This window comes from Mobula hypostoma, chromosome 31 (genome assembly GCF_963921235.1).
Source record: "Mobula hypostoma chromosome 31, sMobHyp1.1, whole genome shotgun sequence".
Lineage (NCBI taxonomy): Eukaryota > Metazoa > Chordata > Chondrichthyes > Myliobatiformes > Myliobatidae > Mobula > Mobula hypostoma.
Genome location: NC_086127.1, coordinates 5,923,229 through 5,944,053, shown reverse-complemented (window position 1 = coordinate 5,944,053; position 20,825 = coordinate 5,923,229). Strand labels below are relative to the sequence as shown.

General features: G+C 53.3%; 1 protein-coding gene across 1 annotated transcript in view; it reads left to right on the top strand.

Annotated features, from left to right (window-relative positions):
• clstn3 (calsyntenin 3) overlaps positions 1–20,825 on the top strand; it is an 86,710-nt gene that overhangs the window by 26,743 nt on the left and 39,142 nt on the right. The window contains exons 3-8 of the mRNA XM_063036863.1: positions 6,094–6,289; positions 6,782–6,990; positions 8,821–8,970; positions 10,059–10,244; positions 11,756–12,019; positions 18,477–18,589. Coding sequence (XP_062892933.1) covers positions 6,094–6,289; positions 6,782–6,990; positions 8,821–8,970; positions 10,059–10,244; positions 11,756–12,019; positions 18,477–18,589 — 1,118 coding nt within the window. The remainder of the gene's footprint in view (positions 1–6,093; positions 6,290–6,781; positions 6,991–8,820; positions 8,971–10,058; positions 10,245–11,755; positions 12,020–18,476; positions 18,590–20,825) is intronic.

Sequence of the window (20,825 nt, the reverse complement as noted above, 5' to 3'; positions counted from 1 at the left end):
TGTGGTGTATAGTTCAAAGGAAACATTGTAAATATGGAATTGTGTGTAGTTCAGAGAAAGCATTGTAAATATGGAATTGTGGCGTGTGGCTCAAATAAGGCATTGTAAGTATGGAATTGTGGTGTATAGTTCAAAGGAAACATTGTAAATATGGAATTGTGTGTAGTTCAGAGAAAGCATTGTAAATATGGAATTGTGGCGTGTGGCTCAAATAAGGCATTGTAAGTATGGAATTGTGGTGTATAGTTCAAACAAAGCATTGTAAATATAGAATTGTGAGCGGTTCAAAGAAAGCATTGTAAATATAGAATTGTGGTTTATAGTTCAAAGGAAACATTGTAAATATGGAATTGTGATCTATAGTTCAAAGGAAACATTGTAAATATGGAATTGTGGTGTGTAGTTCAAAGGATGGGGTAGGATCTCTTCGGGAGTGAATGGGATGGGGTAGGGTCTCTTTGCGAGTGAATGGGAAGGGGTAGGGTCCCTTTGGGAGTGAATGGGACGGGGTAGGGTCCCTATGGGATTGAATGGGAAGGGGTAGGGTCTCTTTGGGTGTGAATGGGATGCGGTAGGGTCCCTTTGGGAGTGAATGGGATCGGGTAGGGTCCCTTTGGGAGTGAATGGGTTGGGGTGGGGTCTGTTTGGGAGTGAATTGTGAAGGGATGGGTCTCTTTGGGAATGAATGGGATGGGGTAGGGTCCCTTTGGGAGTGAATGGGAAAGGGTAGGGTCAGTTTGGGAGTGAATGGGATGGGGTAGACTCTCTTTGGAAGTGAATGGGATCGGGTAGAGTCCCTTTGGGAGTGAATGGGTTGGGGTGGGGACTCTTTGCGAGTGAATTGTGAAGGGATGGGTCTCTTTGAGAGTGAATGGGATGGGGTAGGGTCCCTTTGGGAGTGAATGGGATGGGGTAGGGTCCCTTTGGGAGTGAATGGGGAGGGGTAGGGTCTCTTTGGGAGTGAATGGGATGGGGTAGGGTCTGTTTGGGAGTGAAAGGGATGGGGTAGACTCTCTTTGGGAGTGAATGGGATCGGGTAGGGTCCCTTTGGGAGTGAATGGGTTGGGGTGGGTTCTCTTTGGGAGTGAATTGTGATGGGATGGGTCTCTTTGGGAATGAACGGGATGGGGTAGGGTCCCTTTGGGAGTGAATGGGATGGGGTAGAATCCCTTTGGGAGTGAATGGGTTGGGGTGGGGACTCTTTGCGAGTGAATTGTGAAGGGATGGGTCTCTTTGGGAGTGAATGGGATGGGGTAGGATCCCTTTGGGAGTGAATGGGATGGGGTAGGGTCCCTTTGGGAGTGAATGGGGAGGGGTAGGGTCTCTTTGGGAGTGAATGGGATGGGGTAGGGTCTGTTTGGGAGTGAAAGGGATGGGGTAGACTCTCTTTGGGAGTGAATGGGATCGGGTAGGGTCCCTTTGGGAGTGAATGGGTTGGGGTGGGTTCTCTTTGGGAGTGAATTGTGAAGGGATGGGTCTCTTTGGGAATGAACGGGATGGGGTAGGGTCCCTTTGGGAGTGAATGGGAAAGGGTAGGGTCGGAATGGGAGTGAATGGGATGGGGTAGGGTCTGTTTGGGAGTGAAAGGGATGGGGTAGACTCTCTTTGGGAGTGAATGGGATCGGGTAGGGTCCCTTTGGGAGTGAATGGGTTGGGGTGGGGTCACTTTGGGAGTGAATTGTGAAGGGATGGGTCTCTTTGGGAGTGAATGGGATGGGGTAGGGTCCCTTTGGGAGTGAATTGGATGGGGTAGGGTCTCTTTGGGAATGAATGGGGAGGGATAGGGTCTCTTTGGGAGTGAATGGGATGGGGTAGGGTCCCTTTGGGAGTGAATGGGATGGGGTAGGGTCCCTTTGGGAGTGAATGGGGAGGGGTAGAGATCTCTTTGGGAGTGAATGGCATGGGGTAGGGTCTGTTTGGGAGTGAAAGGGATGGGGTAGGCTCTCTTTGGGAGTGAATGGGATCGGGTAGGGTCCCTTTGGGAGTGATTGGGTTGGGGTGGGGTCTGTTTGGGAGTGAATTGTGAAGGGATGGGTCTCTTTGGGAATGAATGGGATGGGGTAGGGTCCCTTTGGGAGTGAATGGGAAAGGGTAGGGTCAGTTTGGGAGTGAATGGGAAGGGGTAGGGCCCCTTGGGAGTGAATTGGATGGGGTAGGGTCTCTTTGGGAATGAATGGGGAGGGGTAGGGTCCCTTTGGGAGTGAATGGGATGGGGTAGGGTCCCTTTGGGAGTGAATGGGATGGGGTAGGGTCCCTTTGGGAGTGAATGGGAAGTGGTAGGGTCTCTTTGGGAGTGAATGGGATGGGGTAGGGTCCCTTTGGGAGTGAGTGGGATGGGGTAGGGGCCCTTTGGGAGTGAATGGGGAGGGGTAGGGCCCCTTTGGGAGTGAATTGGATGGGGTAGGGTCTCTTTGGGAATGAATGGGGAGGGGTAGGGTCCCTTTGGGAGTGAATGGGATGGGGTAGGGTCCCTTTGGGAGTGAATGGGATCGGGTAGGGTCCCTTTGGGAGTGAATTGGATGGGGTAGGGTCTCTTTGGGAATGAATGGGGAGGGGTAGGGTCCCTTTGGGAGTGAATGGGATGGGGTAGGGTCCCTTTGGGAGTGAATGGGATCGGGTAAGGTCCCTTTGGGAGTGAATGGGTTGGGGTGGGGTCTCTTTGGGAGTGAATTGTGAAGGGATGGGTCTCTTTGGGAATGAATGGGATGGGGTAGGGTCCCTTTGGGAGTGAATGGGAAAGGGTAGGGTCAGTTTGGGAGTGAATGGGATGGGGTAGACTCTCTTTGGGAGTGAATGGGATCGGGTAGAGTCCCTTTGGGAGTGAATGGGTTGGGGTGGGGACTCTTTGCGAGTGAATTGTGAAGGGATGGGTCTCTTTGGGAGTGAATGGGATGGGGTAGGGTCCCTTTGGGAGTGAATGGGATGGGGTAGGGTCCCTTTGGGAGTGAATGGGGAGGGGTAGGGTCGGAATGGGAGTGAATGGGATGGGGTAGGGTCTGTTTGGGAGTGAAAGGGATGGGGTAGACTCTCTTTGGGAGTGAATGGGATCGGGTAGGGTCCCTTTGGGAGTGAATGGGAAAGGGTAGGGTCAGTTTGGGAGTGAATGGGATGGGGTAGACTCTCTTTGGAAGTGAATGGGATCGGGTAGAGTCCCTTTGGGAGTGAATGGGTTGGGGTGGGGACTCTTTGCGAGTGAATTGTGAAGGGATGGGTCTCTTTGAGAGTGAATGGGATGGGGTAGGGTCCCTTTGGGAGTGAATGGGATGGGGTAGGGTCCCTTTGGGAGTGAATGGGTTGGGGTAGGGTCTCTTTGGGAGTGAATGGGATGGGGTAGGGTCTGTTTGGGAGTGAAAGGGATGGGGTAGACTCTCTTTGGGAGTGAATGGGATCGGGTAGGGTCCCTTTGGGAGTGAATGGGTTGGGGTGGGTTCTCTTTGGGAGTGAATTGTGATGGGATGGGTCTCTTTGGGAATGAACGGGATGGGGTAGGGTCCCTTTGGGAGTGAATGGGATGGGGTAGAATCCCTTTGGGAGTACTCTTTGCGAGTGAATTGTGAAGGGATGGGTCTCTTTGGGAGTGAATGGGATGGGGTAGGGTCCCTTTGGGAGTGAATGGGATGGGGTAGGGTCCCTTTGGGAGTGAATGGGTAGGGGTAGGGTCTCTTTGGGAGTGAATGGGATGGGGTAGGGTCTGTTTGGGAGTGAAAGGGATGGGGTAGACTCTCTTTGGGAGTGAATGGGATCGGGTAGGGTCCCTTTGGGAGTGAATGGGTTGGGGTGGGTTCTCTTTGGGAGTGAATTGTGAAGGGATGGGTCTCTTTGGGAGTGAATGGGATGGGGTAGGGTCCCTTTGGGAGTGAATGGGATGGGGTAGGGTCCCTTTGGGAGTGAATGGGATGGGGTAGGGTCCCTTTGGGAGTGAATGGGGAGGGGTAGGGTCGGAATGGGAGTGAATGGGATGGGGTAGGGTCTGTTTGGGAGTGAAAGGGATGGGGTAGACTCTCTTTGGGAGTGAATGGGATCGGGTAGGGTCCCTTTGGGAGTGAATGGGTTGGGGTGGGGTCTCTTTGGGAGTGAATTGTGAAGGGATGGGTCTCTTTGGGAGTGAATGGGATGGGGTAGGGTCCCTTTGGGAGTGAATGGGATGGGGTAGGGTCCCTTTGGGAGTGAATGGGGAGGGGTAGGGTCGGAATGGGAGTGAATGGGATGGGGTAGGGTCTGTTTGGGAGTGAAAGGGATGGGGTAGACTCTCTTTGGGAGTGAATGGGATCGGGTAGGGTCCCTTTGGGAGTGAATGGGTTGGGGTGGGTTCTCTTTGGGAGTGAATTGTGAAGGGATGGGTCTCTTTGGGAATGAACGGGATGGGGTAGTGTCCCTTTGGGAGTGAATGGGATGGGGTAGGGTCTGTTTGGGAGTGAAAGGGATGGGGTTGACTCTCTTTGGGAGTGAATGGGATCGGGTAGAGTCCCTTTGGGAGTGAATGGGATCGAGTAGGGTCCCTTTGGGAGTGAATGGGTTGGGGTGGGGTCTCTTTGGGAGTGAATTGTGAAGGGATGGGTCTCTTTGGGAGTGAATGGGATGGGGTAGGGTCCCTTTGGGAGTGAATGGGATGGGGTAGGGTCAGTTTGGGAGTGAATGGGAAGGGGTAGGGCCCCTTGGGAGTGAATTGGATGGGGTAGGGTCTCTTTGGGAATGAATGGGGAGGGGTAGGGTCCCTTTGGGAGTGAATGGGATGGGGTAGGGTCCCTTTGGGAGTGAATGGGTTGGGGTGGGGTCTCTTTGGGAGTGAATTGTTAAGGGATGGGTCTCTTTGGGAGTGAATGGGATGGGGTAGGGTCCCTTTGGGAGTGAATTGGATGGGGTAGGTTCTCTTTGGGAATGAATGGGGAGGGGTAGGGTCTCTTTGGGAGTGAATGGGATGGGGTAGGGTCTGTTTGGGAGTGAAAGGGATGGTGTAGACTCTCTTTGGGAGTGAATGGGAAAGGGTAGGGTCAGTTTGGGAGTGAATGGGAAGGGGTAGGTCCCCTTAGGGAGTGAATTGGATGGGGTAGGGTCTCTTTGGGAATGAATGGGGAGGAGTAGGGTCTCTTTGGGAGTGAATGGGATTGGGTAGGGTCCCTTTGGGAGTGAATGGGTTGGGGTGGGGTCTGTTTGGGAGTGAATTGTGAAGGGATGGGTCTCTTTGGGAATGAATGGGATGGGGTAGGGTCCCTTTGGGAGTAAATGGGGAGGGGTAGGGTCCCTTTGGGAGTGAATGGGATGGGGTAGGGTCTGTTTGGGAGTGTAAGGGATGGGATAGACTCTCTTTGGGAGTGAATGGGATCGGGTAGGGTCCCTTTGGGAGTGAATGGGTTAGGGTGGGTTCTCTTTGGGAGTGAATTGTGAAGGGATGGGTCTCTTTGGGAATGAATGGGATGGGGTAGGGTCCCTTTGGGAGTGAATGGGAAAGGGTAGGGTCAGTTTGGGAGTGAATGGGATGGGGTAGGGTCTGTTTGGGAGTGAAAGGGATGGGGTAGACTCTCTTTGGGAGTGAATGGGATCGAGTAGGGTCCCTTTGGGAGTGAATGGGTTGGGGTGGGGTCCCTTTGGGAGTGAATGGGATGGGGTAGGGTCTGTTTGGGAGTGAAAGGGATCGGATAGACTCTCTTTGGGAGTGAATGGGATCGCGTAGGGTCCCTTTGGGAGTGAATGGGTTGGGGTGGGTTCTCTTTGGGAGTGAATTGTGAAGGGATGGATCTCTTTGGGAATGAACGGGATGGGGTAGGGTCCCTTTGGGAGTGAATGGGAAGGGGTAGGGTCCCTTTGGGAGTGAATGGGATGGGGTAGGGTCTGTTTGGGAGTGAAAGGGATGGGGTAGACTCTCTTTGGGAATGAATGGGATCGAGTAGGGTCCCTTTGGGAGTGAATGGGTTGGGGTGGGGTCTCTTTGGGAGTGAATTGTGAAGGGATGGATCTCTTTGGGAATGAATGGGATGGGGTAGGGTCCCTTTGGGAGTGAATGGGAAGGGGTAGGGTCCCTTTGGGAGTGCAAGTGGTCGGAATGAATGGGAATGGGTGATTGGGATTAAATTTTGTGTCTCCGATATCCTGCAGGAGAGATCTGCGGATTTAAGATTCACGGCCAGAATGTGCCATTCGAGGCGGTGGTCCTGGACAAGATGACGGGAGAAGGGATTATTCAGGCGAAGACGGCCGTGGACTGCGAGTCACAGCGGGAACACACCTTCACTATCCAGGCACATGACTGTGGAGAGGATGCACAGAAGACCAACGTCAAGCGGTCCCACAAGTAAATGGGGAAACCTCTGACTCGGGAGGGAAAGAAGAGGGAGATGGGGAGGTGCATCAGCGCAGTCTCCCTGTCCCAGTACACACCAAACGGGGTACAACTGTTGGGCTGACAGTCGAGGGGTGTAAAGGAATCTCTGCCCCTGTCCTGAGAGCACACCACACTGTGGGATTCACTTTCGGGCTGGTGTCGAGGGATCTCTGTCCCTGTCCCGGACAGTAGACTGGTCTGACACTCTCTGCTCTCGCCCCCAGGGCGGTGGTACACGTACGGGTGAACGATGTGTGGTGTTCCCCATCGGGCTGGTGTCGAGGGATCTCCGTCCCTATCCCAGAGAGCAGACTGGTCTGACACTCTCTGCTCTCGCCCCCAGGGCCATAGTACACATTCGGGTGAACGATGTGTGGTGTTCCCCATCGGGCTGGTGTAGAGGGATCTCTGTCCCTGTCCGAGACAGTAGACAGGTCTGACACTCTCTGCTCTCGCCCCCAGGGCCGTGGTACACGTACGGGTGAACGATGTGAACGAGTTTGTACCCGTGTTCATGGAGCGCCTATACCGGGTGTCGGTGTCCGAGGGGAAGGTGCCGGGGCCGCTGCTGAAAGTGGAGGCTGTGGATGGAGACTGCTCGCCGCAGTACAGTCAGATCTGTTTCTACCAGATCCTCACTCCCGATGTCCCCTTCACCATTGATAACGACGGTACGGGCGGTGGGGTGGGGGGGGGAAGAGTGAGGAGGAAAGATGGAGTATTGAAGAGGGAGCAGGGAGGAGAGAGAGTGAGTGAGGAGAGGGAGTGAAGGTAGGGGTAGCGAGGACTGGTTGTGAGTGGAGTGTGAGGGACAGAGAAGTCAGAGTGGAAGCAAGGGAATAGGAGTGAGGGGCAGCTAAGTAAGGGAGGGGGAGGAGGGGAGTGAAGGAGAGAGGAGTCAGGGTGGTGGGAGAGGAGTGAGCGTGGAGGGTGGAAGGTAGGAGGGAGAGAAGAGTGTGAGAGAGGGGCCAGTGAGGGTGAATTCAGGGCTTGAGGGGAAAGGGAGTGAGGGTAGGGGAAAAGAGAGTAAGGAAGAGCAAGGTGAGGGACAGCTGAGGGAGCAGAGAGAGATAGAGAGAGAGTGGGAGGGGGAAGAGAGAAATAGAGAAAAAGGAAGGAGGGAGAGTGGACAGAGAAAGAGAGGGAGAGAGAGAGAGATAGAAGAGGAAAAGAAAGGATGAGAGATGAGAGAAAGAGAGGAGAGGAAGTATTGCAGGAGAAGGATGGGGAGAAAGGGAGAGAGAGCAAGAGTGAGAAAAGAAAGAGGAGGGAGAGAGAGGGGAGAGAGTGAGAGGAGAGAGAGCGAGAGGAAGGAAAGAGAGGGTGAGAGAGAAAGAGGAGGGAGAGAGAGGGGAGAGAGTGAGAGGAGAGAGAGCGAGAGGAAGGAAAGAGAGGGTGAGAGAGAAAGAGGAGGGTGTAAGAGTGAGGCGAGGGTGAGAGAAGGGAGGGAAATGGAAGGAAAGAGAGAGGAGGGAGAGAGTGGGAAAGAAGAGGGAGAGGTGTGAGGCAGCAAGGACGAGGTTGAGAGTGGTGAAGTAGGGCGTGAGGAGGGAGGACAGAATGGGTCAGGGAGGAGGCTGAGGGGACGGTAGAGGGTGGGGGTGGTGAAAGGAGGAGAAGGGTCAGGAGCGGACTGAGGGTGTGAGGGAGTTTGGAGCTCAGAGGGATGGTGCCAGAGAGGGAGGAGTAAGGGATTGCGTGAGAGGCGTGAGACGAGTGAGCGAGCAGTGGTTGTGTGAGTGAGGGAGAGAGGGAGAGAGGATGGAGGCACTCGAGGAGTAACAGATCAAGTGAGGGGGCGAGGCTGAGAGAGAGGAGAGTGCAGGAGCAAGGAGATGAGGGAGGGGAGGAGTGGTGAGATGGTAGAGGAGGGAGATGACAGAGGATGAGACCGGAGGGAAGGAGGGACAAGGTGATGAGGGATGAGGAGAGAGGAATGGAGGGGAATGACGGGAATGAGGGATTTGGGAGCAGGGCTAGTGGAGGGGAGAGTGAGGCAGGAAAGAGAGGATTGAAGGGGAGGAGGGAAAGTGGCAGGAAAAAGGGACGAGGGAGAAGGAGAAGGGCAGCAGAGAGGAGGAGGGAGGAGCAGAGGAGAGGGGAAAAGAGAAGAAAGGGAAAGGAGGGAGGTGGAAGTGGAAGAGGGAAGGGGAGGGAGTGGAGGAAGGAGGGAAGTGGAGGGAGGGAGGAGAGAGGGAAAAGGAGGGAGTGGGGGAGTGGAGAAGGAGGGAGGAGTGAAGGGGAGGGAGGGTAGGGGAGGGGGAAAGAGTAGGGAGGGCAGAAGGACAGTGGAGGGAGGGAGGGAGAGATGGAGGGGAGTGGAGGAGGAGGACAGCAGAGTGAGGGAATGACGGAGGGGAGTGGAGGACCAAAGGGGAGTGGAGGAGCAAAGGGGGAGGAGGGAGGAGAGATGGCGAGCAGGGAGGGAGGTGGAAAGCAGAGGGAGGGAAGGACCAGAGTGTATTGACAGCCCTCCCTCCTTCTCCCACTCCCTCGCGCAGGAAACATCCGAAACACGGAGACACTGGACGGCATGAAGGAAACCCTCTTCACCTTCACGGTCACAGCCTACGACTGCGGGAAGAAGCGAGCGGCCGAGGATGCCCAGGTGCAGGTGGAGGTCAGGCCCACCTGTGTGCCTTCCTGGCTTGGTGAGTCATGGGTCAGGGGTTGGAGGTCAGTGTGAACGGGGTTGGGGTAGAATAGAACAGAAGGAACTTCACTCAGAGTCTGAACGAGTGCGTGTGTGATGGGAGAGTGTGGCAGGAATTTGTGTGTCTGACCCCGGGAGTGTGTGATGGGACGGTGCGGAGGGAGCTTCACTCTGTGTCTGACCCCGGGAGTGTGTGATGGGACGGTGCGGAGGGAGCTTCACTCTGTGTCTGACCCCGGGAGTGTGTGATGGGACGGTGCGGAGGGAGATTCACTCTGTGTCTGACCCCGGGAGTGTGTGATGGGACGGTGCGGAGTGAGATTCACTCTGTGTCTGACCCCGGGAGTGTGTGATGGGACGGTGTGGAGGGAGCTTCACTCTGTGTCTGACCCCGGGAGTGTGTGATGGGACGGTGCGGAGGGAGATTCACTCTGTGTCTGACCCCGGGAGTGTGTGATGGGACGGTGCGGAGTGAGATTCACTCTGTGTCTGACCCCGGGAGTGTGTGATGGGACGGTGCGGAGGGAGCTTCACTCTGTGTCTGACCCCGGGGGTGTGTGATGGGACGGTGCGGAGGGAGCTTCACTCTGTGCCTGACCCCGGGAGTGTGTGATAGGACGGTGCGGAGAGAGATTCACTCTGTGTCTGACCCCGGGAGTGTGCGATGGGACGGTGCGGAGGGAGATTCACTCTGTGTCTGACCCCGGGAGTGTGTGATGGGACGGTGCAGAGAGAGATTCACTCTGTGTCTGACCCCGGGAGTGTGCGATGGGACGGTGCGGAGGGAGCTTCACTCTGTGTCTGACCCCGGGAGTGTGTGATGGGACGGTGCGGAGAGAGATTCACTCTGTGTCTGACCCCGGGAGTGTGTGATGGGACGGTGCGGAGGGAGCTTCACTCTGTGTCTGACCCCGGGAGTGAGTGACGGGACGGTGCGGAGAGAGATTCACTCTGTGTCTGACCCCGGGAGTGTGTGATGGGACGGTGCGGAGAGAGATTCACTCTGTGTCTGACCCCGGGAGTGTGTGATGGGACGGTGTGGGGGTAATTTTGTGTCTCTGACCTGTGAGCCTCCCGCTCTCGCAGGTTGGAACGAACGTATCGAGTATGCCCCAGGCTCGGGCTCGCAGGCTCTGTTCCCCCACATCCACCTGGAGACGTGCGAGCAGTCGGTGTGGGACATCAGGGCTGTCATCGAGCTGCAGACCAGCCACGTGGCCAAGGGCTGCGACCGCGACAACTACTCCGAGAAGACCCTGAGGAAACTTTGCGGTGAGTGAGTCCGGCCTTGGACACCAGGGGACAGGAGTGGGAGGTGGGCAAGACCCTTCTACTGCCTTCCATTCCCCGCTCCCCACCCCCCATGACCGTCACGAGGAAGGAATTGGTGGGAACGGCAATGAACTAATTTCTGCTGATCACTCCTGCTCCACCCCTCTCACCCTCCCCTTCTCCTCTTTCCCATCTCACGCTAACCCCTGTCTACCCCTCTTGCCCCTCTCCCTCTCTCCCATCTCTGATCCCTCTCTTCACCACTCACTCACTCACTCCTCTCCTCTCTCTTCCTCCCCCCTCTTCCCTTTTCCCTATCTCACCTTCTCCTTTCTCTCCCTCCCACTCTCCCCTCCCTCATCCATCTCCCCTCTCTCCCCCTTCTATCCCTCTCCTCTCTTTGCCTCCTCTCCCTCTCCTCTTTCCACTCTCTATCCCTTCTCTATCCTTCACATCTCCCTCTCTCTCCTTCCTCTCTTCCTGCTACCTGTACCCTTTCTCTCCCTCCACATCCCATCTCACCCTTCTCCCATTTCTTTCCTCTATCTCCCTCTCCCTGTCCCTCGCATTTCCCTCTCCCTCCCCTAACTATCCAACAATCACTCTCCCTCTTCCGTCTCTCCCTGTAATCCCCTCCCTCTTCCCCTCTCTCCCTCTCATCCCCCTCAATAACCCTCTTTTCCCCCATCTCCCTCTCAATCCCCCCTCTGTGCCTTCTCCTTCTCCTTTCTCCATTTCCCCCCTCACCCCCTCCCCTCTCTCACCCATCTCCCTCATCCCCTCTCTATCACCCTCTCCTCCCTCTCCCCTTCTCTCACCCCTCTCCCTCCTCCCGTCTCTATCCCTTCCCTCCCCTCTCCCTCTCATCCCCTCTACCCCCTCTCCCTCTCATCCCCTCTAACCCCCTCTGCCCCTTTCCCTTCTCCCCTTGCTCCCCTTCTCTTTCTCCTCTCTATTCTCCCCTCTCTCACCCCTCTCTATCCCCCTTTTCTATTACCCTCTGTCATCCCCCTCTATCCCCCTTTCTCACCCCTCTCCCTCCTCCCCTCTATCCCTTCTCTCCCCCTCCCGTATACCCTCCCTCCTCCCCTCTCTATCTGCACTCTCCCCCTCTCCCTCACCCCATCTCCCTCTCCATTTCCCCTTCCCTCTCCCTCTCCATCTCACCCATCTCCTTCTCATCCCCTCTCTATCCCCCTCTCCTCCTCACTTTCCCTCTCACCCCTCTCCTTCCTCCACTCTCTATCCCTTCTCTCCCCTTCTCCCTCTCATTCCCCTTTCCCCTCCCACTGTCCCTCCTCATCTCACTATCCCCACTCTCCCCTCTCCCTCCTTCCCTCTCTATTCCCTCCTTTCCCCCTTCCCCTTTCCCTCCTCTCTCACCCATCTCCTCATCTCCTCTCTATCTCCCTCCCCCTCCCTCTCATCCCATCTATCTCCCCTCTCCCCCTCTCTATCCCTCCTCTCTCTACCCTCTCTCCCCCCTCTATTGCCCCTCTCTCTCACTGCAGGTGCCTCTCGGGGGGAAATGGATCTCCTGCCTCCCCCTGGCCCGCTGATGAACTGGACCCGGGGTGTGCCCACGCTGGAGAGCCAGGACACGAGCCAGGTCTACCTGTTTAACCACTCCCGGCCCGTGCCCGTGCCCCCCGGCGCCGTGCCCCCCGGCCTCGGGGACTCCTTCACCCTCTCCTTCTGGATGAAGCACACCGCCCCCAGCAAGGACCCCCACGCCAGGGACGAAGAGGCCATCGTCTGCCACACCATGCCGGCAGGTGAGGGCACCCCACCCCACCCGGTCTCGCCACCCCACCCCCCAGCACGGCCGGCAGGAACACGACAGGGTGTCTCTGACCATTGCAGGCAAAACCCTCCCACCACTGAGTATATCTGCACTTACAGTGGAAGTCAGAAGTTTACATGCACCTCAGTCAAATACATTTAAACTCAGTTTTTCCACAATTCCTGACATTTAATCGTAGGAAACATTCCCTGTCTTAGGTCAGTTCGGATCACTAACAGAACTGAAAAAGCGTGTGCAGGCAAGGAGGCCTACAAACCTGACTCAGTTACAGCAGTTCTGTCTGGAGGAAGGGAACAAAATTCCAGCAACTTACTGTGAGAAGCTTCTGGAAGGCTACCCAAAACGTTTGATGCAAGTTAAACAATTTAAGGGCAGTGCTACCAAATACTAACAAAGTGTTTGTAAACTTCTGACCCACTGGGAAAGTGATGAAAGAAATAAAAGCTGAAGTAAATCATTCTCTCTACTGTTATTCTGACATTTCACATTCTTAAAATAAAGTGGTGATCCTAACTGACCTGAGACTGGAAAAGTCTTCCAGGATTAAATGTCAGGAATTGTGAAAAGCTGAGTTTAAATGTATTTAGCTCAGGTGTATGTAAACTTCTAACTTAACTGTACTTCTTTAGATGCACAGCGGAGAGGATCCTGACTGGCTGCATCATGGCCTGGTTTAGACAAGCCTGTTACAAGTGGTGGATACAGCCCAGTCCATCACAGGAAAAGCTCTCCCCACCATTGAGCACATCTACAAGGAGTGTTGCCACAAGAAACAAGCATCCATCATCAGTGACCCCCACCATCCAGACCATGCTCTCTTCTCACTGCTTCCATTGGGCAGGAGGTACAGGAGCCTTGGGTCTCACACCACCAGGTTCAGGAACTATTATTACACTTCAACCATCAGGCTGCTGGTCCAGTGAGGATAACTTCACTCACCTCAATCCTAATCTGATCCCACAACCTATGGACTCACTTTGAAGGAATCTACATCTCATGTTCTCAGTATTATTTGTGTGTGTGTGTTTTAATTTTCCCGTCTGCTTTTGCTCGTTGGCTCTTCTTTAGTCTTTGTTCATGTATAGCTTTTCACAAATTCGATTGTATTTCGCTATTCTCCTGTAGATGCCTGCAGGAAGCTGAATCTCAAGGTGGGAGATCAAAGTTCAATTATTCAGAGCAAATTTAGGATCAAAGTTTGTATATATCGCCGTATACAATAGACAATAGGTGCAGGAGTAGGCCATTCGGCCCTTCGAGCCAGCACCGCCATTCACTGTGATCATGACTGATCATCCACTATCAGTATCCAGTTCCTGCCTTCTCCAAATAACCTTTGATTCCGCTATCTTTAAGAGCTCTATCCATCTCTTTCTTGAAAACATCCAGAGACTTGGCCTCCACAGCCTTCTGGGGCAGAGCATTCCACATATCCACCACTCTCTGGGTGAAAAAGTTTTTCCTCAACTCCGTTCCAAATGGCCTGCTCCTAATTCTTAAACTGTGGCCTCTGGTTCTGGACTCACCCATCAGTGGGAACATGCTTCCTGCCTGCAGCGTGTCCAATCCCTTAATAATCTTATATGTTTCAATAAGATCCCCTCTCATCCTTCTAAATTCCAGAGTATACAAGCCCAGTTGCTCCAATCTTTCAACATATGACAGTCCCACCATCCCGGGAATTAACCTTGTGAACCTACGCTGCACTCCCTCAACAGCAAGAATGTCCTTCCTCAAATTTGGAGACCAAAACTGCACACAGTATTCCAGGTGTGGTCTCACCAGGGCCCTGTACAGCTGCAGAAGAACCTCTTTGCTCTTATACTCAACTCCCCTTGTTATGAAGGCCAGCATGCCATTAGCTTTCTTCACTGCCTGCTGTACTTGCATGCTTGCTTTCAGTGACTGATGTACGAGAACACCTTGATCTCGTTGTACTTCCCCTTTTCCTAACTTGACTCCATTTAGATAATAATCTGCCTTCCTGTTCTTACCACCAAAGTGGATAACCTCACATTTATCCACATTAAACTGCATCTGCCCACTCACCCAGCCTGTCCAAGTCACCCTGCATTCTCATAACATCCTCCTCACATTTCACACTTCCACCCAGCTTTGTGTCATCAGCAAATTTGCTAATGTTACTTTTAATTCCCTCATCTAAATCATTAATATATATTGTAAACAGCTGCAGTCCCAGCACCGAACCCTGCGGTACCCCACTGGTCACCACCTGCCATTCTGAAAGGGACCCGTTAATCACTACTCTTTGTTTTCTGTCAGCCAGCCAATTTTCAATCTTGTCAGTACTCTGCCCCCAATACCATGTGCCCTAATTTTGCCCACTAATCTCCTATGTGGGACTTTATCAAAGGCTTTCTGAAAGTCCAGGTACACTACATCCACTGGCTCTCTCTTGTCCATTTTCATAGTTACATCCTCAAAAAATTCCAGAAGATTAGTCAAGCACGATTTCCCCTTCGTAAATCCACGCTGACCCGGACCGATCCTGTTACTGCTATCCAGATGTGTCGTAATTTCATCTTTTGTAATTGACTCCAGCATCTTTCCCACCACCGACGTCAGGCTAACCGATCTATAATTCCCTGTTTTCTCTCTTCCTCCCTTCTTGAAGAGAGGGACATTAGCCACCCTCCAATCCACAGGAACTGATCCTGAATCTATAGAACATTAGAAAATGATTACCAATGCGTCCATGATTTCTAAAGCCACCTCCTTAAGTACCCTGGGGTGCAGACCATCAGGTCCCCGGGACTTATCAGCCTTCAGACCCAACAGCCTATCCAACACCATTTCCTGCCTAATATAAATTTCCTTCAATTCATCCATTACCCTCGGTCCTTTGGCCACTATTACATCTGGGAGATAGTTTGTGTCTTCCCTAGTGAAGACAGATCCAAAGTACCTGTTCCACTAGTCTGCCATTTCCTTGTTCCCCATAATAAATTCACCTGTTTCTGTCTTCAAGGGCCCAATTTTGGTCTTAACTATTTCTTTCCTTTTCACATACCTAAAGAAGCTTTTACTATCCTCCTTTATATTCTTGGCTAGTTTACCTTCATACCTCATTTTTTCTCTGCGTATTGCCTTTTTAGTTACCTTCTGTTGCTATTTAAAAGTTTCCTAATCCTCCGGCTTCCCACTCATCTTTGCTATGTTATACTTCTTCTCTTTTATTTTATACTGTCCATTACTTCCCTTGTCAGCCATGGCCTCCCCTTACTCCGCTTAGGATTTTTCTTCCTCTTTGGAATGAACTGATCCTGCACCTTCTGTATTGTTCCCAGAAATACCTGCCATTGTTGTTCCACTGTCATCCCTGCTAGGGTATTGTTCCATTGAACTTTGGCCAGCTCCTCCCTCATAGCACCATAGTTCCCATTGAACAACAGTAATACTGACACTTCCGATTTTCCCTTCTCCCTCTCAAATTGTAGATTAAAATTAATCATATTATGGTCACTACCTCCTAATGGCTCCTTTACCTCGAGGTCCCTGATCAAATCCAGTTCATTGCACAACACTAAATCTAGAATTGCCTTCTCTCTTGTATGCTCCAGTACAAGCTGTTCTAAGAATCCATCTCGGAGGGACTCCACAAACTCCCTTTCTTGTGGTCCTGTACCAACCTGATTCCTCCAATCTACCTGCATGTTGAAGTCCCCCATAATAACTGTAGCATTACCTTTGCGACATGCCAATTTTAACTTTTGATTCAACTTACACCCTACATCCAGACTACTGTTTGGGGGCCTGTAGATAACTCCCATTAGGGTCTTTATACCCTTAGAATTTCTCAGTTCTATCCATACTGACTCTACGTCTCCTGATTCTGTGTCCCCCCTCGCAAGGGACTGAATATGATTCCTCACCAACAGAGCAACCCCACCCCCTCTGCCCCATCAGTCTGTCCTTTCGATAGGACGTATACCTTTGAATATTCATTTCCCAGGCCCTGTCCACTTGAAGCCATGTCTCTGTTATTCCCACAACATCACACTTACCAATTTCCAACTGAGCCTCAAGCACATCCACTTTATTTCTTATACAACCCTGAGAGTCATCATCTTGCGGGCATTCACAGCAAGATCAGAGGACACTGCCTCAGAACAGAGGGAACGAAGATGAGGAGGAATTTCTTTAGCCAAAAGGTGGTGAATCTGTGGAATTCTTTGCCACAGGCAGCTGTGGAGGCCAAATCTTTGTGTATATTTAAGGGGGAGGTTGATAGATTCTTGATTGGTCGGGGCATGAAGGGATTCGGGGAGAAGGCAGGAGACTGAGGCTGAGAGGAAAATTGGATCAGCCATGATGAAATGGCGGGGTAGACTCGATGGGCAAACTGCCTCATTCTGCTCCTGTATCTTATAGTCCACGAGCCTAGCAGAATGAAAAGGGATCTCATTGAAACCTATTAATATTGAAAAGCTCAGACAGTGGATGTGAGAGGATGTTTCCCACACTGAGGACCGGGGGAACAGCCTCAGAATACAAGGACGTCCCTTTAGAACAGAGATGAGGAGGGATTTCTTTAGCAGGAGGGTGGTGGGTCTGTGGAATTTGTTGCCACAGACGGCTGTGGAGGCCAAAGGCGATGGGTATATATAAAGCGGAGGTTTCTTGATTCGTAAAGGCATGAAAGGTTACAAGGAGAAGGCATGAGAATGGAGTTGAGAGGAATAATAAATCGGCCATGACGGAGCAGACTCAATGGGCCGAATGGCCTAATTAATCTCCATTGTCTTATGGCCCAATGCAAAGAAACAGGATGGAATCAGTGAAAATCCACACACAAGCAAAAACAGTCAAACAACCAGTGTGCAAAAGACAAACTCTACAAATTAAAAAAAACAAGTAATAATAAATAAATAATGTTGTATTCCTGTCAGTATGTTTGGATAAGGCCCAAGTGCAGGTGGGTGGGTGAAGAGAGAAGATAAAGAAGGGAAGGGGAGGGAGGTGGGGGAAGAGAGGAGAGAGAGAGAGAGAAAGAAGTTGTATGATTCCCCCCTCATTCTTCTAAACTCCAGTGAGTACAGGCCCAGAGACATCAAACACTCCTCATACAATGAGATCCCCCTTATTCTCTAAACTCCAGTGAGTACAGCCCCAGAGACATCAAACACTCCTCATACAATGAGATCCCCCTCATTCTCTTAACTCCAGCGAGTACAGACCCAGAGACATCAAACACTCCTCATACAATGAGATCCCCCTCATTCTTCTAAACTCCAGTGAGTACAGCCCCAGAGACATCAAACACTCCTCATACAATGAGATCCCCCTCATTCTTCTAAACTCCAGTGAGTACAAGCCCAGAGACATCAAACACTCCTCTTACATTAACCCTTTCATCCTCAGGATCATTCTCGTGGATCTCCTCTGGACCGTCTCCAGTGTCAGCACATCATTTCTTTGATAAGGCGCCCAAAACTGCTCACAAAACACCAAGTGCAAAGCCTCACAAAGCCTCAACCTTCAAAACCAAAAATTGTGCCTTAATACCAAGTGTGGTCTGACCAGAGTTTTACAGAGCTGCAACATTACCTCACAACTCTTGTACTCAAACCCCTGACTAATGAAGGCCAGCGCTTGTTTAACAACTCAATCAATGTGGCACAACTTTGAGGAATCTATAGAGGTGGACCCTAAGATCTCTCTGTTCCTCCACACTGGGAAGAATCCTGCCATTGACCCTGTATACTACCTTCCAATTCTTCATTCCACAGTGAAGACGGTGGGGTGGTTACAGAGACAGGGAGGGGTGTAGGAGGGAGGGGTGGGAGATGTGTGTTGGGGTGAGGCTGAGGGATAGTTATGAGAGTTCTGGTGATGAGGGATGGAGAGAGGTGGGGAATGGTTCTGAGAGGGGTGGACTGAGAGAGGTGGGGATGATGGTATGTTGCACAGATTTACCCTTGTCACACTCTCCTCTTTCTCCCTTTCCCCTCTAAACCCTCTTCCCCTTCTCCACCCTCTCCCTCTTTCCCACCTCCCCCTCTCCCTTTTCCCCTTCCCTCTTTCCCTCTCCCCCTTCTTTCCCTCTTTCACTCTCTCCCCTTTCCCTTTTCCTGCTCTCCTTTCCCCTCTTTCCACCTCCTTTGTTCCCCCCTTCCTCCCTTTCCGTCTTCCCCCTCTGCACCCTTTCCATTCTTGACCCTTTCCCCATCACCAACCTTTCCCCCCTCCTCACATTGCCCTCTCCTCTTCCCCTTTCCCCATTCACCCACTTCCTGCCCTTTCCCCTCTCCGCTTTCATCCTCCTCTCCCTTTCCCCTCTCTCCCCACCCCCCCTTCCCCGTCCTCTGCCTCGCTCTCCAACTCCCTACCCCACTTTCTCCTCCTTCTCTCCCACTCCCTCCCCTCTCTCCCCCGCTCCCCACCCCCTGCCCTCTCTGCCCCCTCAGACTCGGGCTACGCGCACTACGCCCTGACCGTCCACGGGCCCCGTGTCTCCTTCCTGTACTGGCCCCAGCTGGGGAGCACTCGTCCGGTCAAGTTCCGCTGGAAGCTGGAGCAGGTAATGGCCGAGGGAGTGGGGCGAGGCTTGTCGCCCCTGGGGCGGTACGGATGGGGTGGGGTGGGGGTGTTTGTAAATGGTGCAGGTGGACGTGCCGCGCCCCTCGGGGCCAGACTCGGCGGAGGGGAGTGACATCCCGGAGGGGGGAGGAGAGAGGCCGGCCGCTGGGGTGTTGTGACAGGTTGCTGCACCTGTCACCGCAGCGACGGCGTGTGTCGGTCACCGTGGGAGCGGCCTGTTCCCTCGGCAACGAGAGGTGAGCCTGCCGGGCCTGGGTTGCCACGGGAACGAGGTGCGTCCCTGCCGGGCTTGTTGCCGTGGAAACGGCACCGGGTTCTTGTGGAGTCTGCTGCTGTGGGGATGAGCTCTGTCACCGTGGCATGGGAGCAGGCGGTATCCATGCTGGGTCCGTTATTATGGGAACAGGAGTGAGCCTGACAGGCCACTTTGAGTAGGTTACCATGTAAGCACAAATCAAACACACCAAACCCCTCTCCCCACCATTAGTTACCATAGGAACAGCTGTAGGCCGGATCCTCCACTGTGACTGAGCCTGTGATGGAGGGAACAGGAAGCTTCCAAGTTGGTTGCCATGGAAACACAAGTGTGTGCTCCTGGATGATTTCAGAGCAGCAGGAAGTCACCTGAACCTGTTGCCGTGGGAACAGCAGGAACCGTCAGTCAACCCTGGTGCTGGTTGCCATGGGTGCAAGAGTAGGCCTAGGGAAGCCTGTCGGGGGAGACGGATGCCACGGGACGGTGTGGTGGGCAGACTGGAAGGGGCGGGGGAGAGGTGACGGAGATGGTGATAATAGGGGAGGGGTGTGAGCGAGGAGACGGGAAGGGGAGTGGGGAATGGGAAGGGGGCGGGAGACAGGAGAAAGGGGAGGCGCGGGAATGGGGAGATGGGAGGGAGGGAAAAGGGAAGGTGGGAAGGAGGGAGAGGGGGAGAGGGGGAGATGGGAGGGAGGGGAGAGACGGGAAGGAGGGGAGAGACGGGAAGGAGAGGGGGTGATGGGAAGGAGGGAGGAGGGAGTCAGGAAGAAGGGAGGGAGAGATGGGAAGGGGAAGGGGGAGACTGAAAGGAGGGAGAGACAGGAGGGAGGCAGTGGGGAGACAGGAAGGGCCAATGGGAAGTGGGAAGGTGGAAAGGGGAGGCAGGAAGGAGGGAGGGGGAGACAAGAAGGGGAAGGGGAGATGGGAGGGAGAGAGGGTGAGATAGGGAGGGGAAAAGACTGAGGATAGGGATGGGAAGGGGGAGGTGGGTGGGAGGGGAGATGGAGACAGCGGGGGAAAGAGACGGAGATGGAGAGAGAGAAGGAGAGTGAGACAGGGGGGAGAGGGAGACACATGTCTGCGAGAAGTTCATTGCCCTGTTGAACAGTTGAGTGAGGCCCTGGTACAGTGATAATCCTGTTTGCAGTAACATTATAGTCACAAAGTTACTGATCTCACACAGATTATAAATGGCACGTGAAATTGTGCAGGGAGAGAGAATTGACTGTGGACGGGGTAAAGGGGGTGGTGTGGGGAGGCTGCCATTAGGATGAGATGTGGTCAGGCGGGGAGAGACACGAGGGGTCTGAAGCGAGCTATCACCTCTGGTTCCTGATGTCTAATGCTGTGGAGCTGGTGCTGAGCAACAGGGCATACGAGCCTGAGGTGCAGCTGTTACAAACCTGAGCTACAGTCGCTTGGGCTCCGCAGCGCAGGCGTCAACGTGCATTACAGGCTTACAGATCTGCATTACAGGTATGTGGGTCTGAATTACAAGCATACTTGTCTTGGTTACAAGCCTACAGTCCTGCATTACAGGCATATGTGTCTGCATTACAGGCATACGGGTCTATATTACAGGCACACGGGTCTACATTATAAGCATACTGGCCTTTGTTACCGGTGTACAGGGCCTTATCACAGGCATGAGGCTCTGCGATTTTGATCTGCAATACAAACCCAGATTAGAGGCTGATGCAGTACATTTCTGCATTACAGATCTGTACTACAGATGTAATGATATTGCAGGAATGCAGAGCTGCATTACAGACCAGCAGGGACTGCATTACGGGCACACGCGGGCCTGACCGACAGGCGTAAGGCCCCCCCCTCTCTCCGCTGTACAACAGGCCGGTTTGGGCCCTGGCAAACAGGCGGACAGGCCCCGGGCCGGTGAAGAGCAAGTGGAGCTCGGGACGCAGATTTAGTGACAGCCACTTCGCCCACAACTGACGCTTGC